General features: G+C 43.7%; 1 protein-coding gene across 2 annotated transcripts in view; it reads left to right on the top strand.

The window, feature by feature from the left end:
- The window catches only part of EMP2 (epithelial membrane protein 2), a 58,195-nt gene extending 56,875 nt beyond the window's left edge, over positions 1–1,320 (top strand). For both annotated transcript variants that reach the window (XM_044657317.1, XM_044657316.1), the window contains exon 5: positions 392–1,320. In XM_044657317.1, coding sequence (XP_044513252.1) covers positions 392–576 — 185 coding nt within the window. In that variant the 3' untranslated portion in view covers positions 577–1,320. The remainder of the gene's footprint in view (positions 1–391) is intronic.
- Positions 1,321–2,797: the final 1,477 nt, after the last annotated feature.

Here is a 2,797-nt window from a genome sequence, read left to right as displayed (position 1 = left end):
GAAGGAAGGAAAGAGAAAGAAGGAAGGAAAGAGAAGGAAGGAAGGAAGGAAGGAAGGAAGGAAGGAAGGAAGGAAGGAAGGAAGGAAGGAAGGAAGGAAGGAAGGAAAAGAAAGATGAGTGAGGATGGACCCAGATTGTGAAGGGCCTTATATTTGTCCTAGAAGTAGTAGGGAGCCATTGAAATACATTTATGTCTGTGATTAGAACACTGGGATTTCTTTTGGTAAGTCAGGAAAGTAAGCACCCATTATATTCCTCCACTGGTCATAGATCACCACAATAAAGCTATTCACAAGTAGGGCTGGGGATCAGGGTGGAATCTTCATTTGGTTGTAGAGCCTAATTTGTTTTTCCAGTAATTTACTTCCATCTTTCTTTTCCCCCTGACAGGTCTGTGTGTCATGATTGCTGCATCCATTTACACAAACCAGCGTGAGGAAATCCATACCAATAACTTTCGTTACGAAGGAACTTCTGATGGGAATTATGGCTATTCCTTTATCTTGGCCTGGGTTGCATTTGCCTTTACTCTGATCAGCGGCATAATGTACCTAATACTGAGAAAGCGCAAATAAAACCCCCGGAGCTAACTTTCCATCACTATAGTAGAGAACCCAAATTCCAATAACCAATTTGTATATAATCTTTTTTTTTGTTTTGTTTTGTAGCAAAAGTATTGTTTCTTTGAAAAGTGAAAGAAAAAAAAAGTTCTGCATCCTTGATTATATGATAGAAAGACTATGAAAAGGAACAGGCAGTATTCTGGAACACTTGGCCTCCCAAGAGGTTGAACAAGACAAGCTAACAATCTGATTTCCTGAGCATAATGTTTCTTAACCTGACGGTGCCGGTGATCGGATGCAACCAGATACTAACAAGCCCCTTCCCTTCCTCATCCGGCAGGGCTCCTATCGTGGCACATACAGCACATAGGACGATTCAAGACCTCCCTCTCCTCTCCCAATGGGGCTCTTATTCCTCAGTGGCTTGCTATGGGCCATAGAGGAAGAAGGTGGAATCAGAGGCATAGGGGAAAAGCAACAATGAGAACAACAAAGCCAAAGACTGTAGGTCAGATGACACATCAGCCCCCATAGTCACAGGAGAAGTTTGCAAAGGCCGGTGTTGGTTGGATTGTCTGGTGTGTGTGTCCGTGTGTGCTAACCACAAGGTTCAAGTCAGTCCTGTGGTGGCTTGCGAATTTGTACAGTTAAATGCAGTGGCTCTTGCTGGGAAAACCACTTGCTTTGAAAAAAAAAAAAATCAGCAATGTAGACCAGTGGTTCCCAAACTCTTTTGGCCTACCTCCCCCTTTCCAGAAAAAATATTACTTAGCACCCCCGGAAATTAATTTTTTTATTTTAATTTTTAAATTTTAATTGCTAAATTAATAGGAAAGATAAATGCACCTGTGGCCATCACCGCCTCACTCTGGATCAGTGCAGCACCCACTAGGGGGCGGTGGTGCCCACTTTGGGAATCACTGGTGTAGACTCTGGAGGGATCATTCTCTCATTCCCCCACTAGTTGTGCCTTGCAGTTTCAGGAAGTTACAGACAATGGCATCACCTTAGCTAGAGGGGTTCGGGGTGCAGAACAGACCTCAGGTAAGAACTAGGGGGCCCTATGGGCAAGTCCTATCGGCCAAAGCTTGGTCACCTCCCAACCCTTGGTGGTTCTAGCTCCAAAGGACATCTCAGCATCTCAGCAGGAGTTTGTTAACCTTCTTGACCTATTCAGTTTTGAGCTCAGTGTTTCCTTTGGAAACTTTCAGGGTTTGTTTTTCTCTCCTACCCCTGACCCCCCAAAGTAAACAGGCCAGGTTACTGTGGTCGAATGGGACTCTTATAAGGGGATGGGGAGATGGAGCACAGGAGATATGGCTCTCTTTGCCCGTCATCTGTGACAAAAGCAAGCACCTACCCTTGGGACTCGGCCGAAAGGAATTCCCAAGCCTTCCCGAAAGGCCAGCCGTGCTCTGTGAGCCCAAACCTCCACAGAGCCTAGAGCTGGAAGCTTCTCTCCCTTCCCATCTCCCCCCACTCCCCCCAGAGTGGCTGATTAAGAAAGTAGCTAAAATGACAACTTTCGTAGATCCCTTTGGATCCCTGCTTGGCTCGCCCCATGGCAAACATCTCCAACAACTACAAAACGATTAGGAAAAGATAAGAGGAAGTGGCGGGTTGCCCAAATCCAGTAGCTGGACATTGTTCCCTAAATAACACACGACCAGCTGTCCTTTGGTCTCCTCAGTGGATAAATCTTTTTTTTTTTTTAATTTTCTTTACTTTTTTTATTGATTAAGAAAATTTTTCCATGGTTCCAAGATTCATGTTCTTTCCCTCCCCTCCTCCCAACCCCATCCCATAACCAAGGAGCAATTTCAGTAGATAAATCTAGAGAGTATGCGTATCCTTAAATTCTACTGCACTTAGGTAGATGAGCCTAAATATAGTTGCTTTTGACTCACTCCAATGGCATTCAGTAAGCCTCGTACTGTATGGGTTACACACATATAATACTTTGCATAATCTTCCATCGAAGATTTAATATTCTTGATAACAGATGAGTAGGTTAGTGGGGAGGGGGAGGTTTTGTTTTGGGTTTTTTTAATATTTATATATAAATAATGTTAGGTTTGTGGTGTGACTTAAAGACACCAGGAAATCCCCAAATGAGCCCAGGCCTTCACCTGTGTGACAATTTCCTTTTTTTTTTTTTTTTTTTAAAAGAAGGAATGTACGTGTGTCCCCCCATGTACACCTACGTGTATATGGATGTGTGTGTGTATTTGTG

The sequence above is a fragment of the Gracilinanus agilis genome, chromosome 1 (assembly GCF_016433145.1).
Source record: "Gracilinanus agilis isolate LMUSP501 chromosome 1, AgileGrace, whole genome shotgun sequence".
NCBI lineage: Eukaryota > Metazoa > Chordata > Mammalia > Didelphimorphia > Didelphidae > Gracilinanus > Gracilinanus agilis.
The sequence above is the reverse complement of the archived record's forward strand: the minus strand, read 5'-3'. Positions and strand labels throughout refer to the sequence as shown.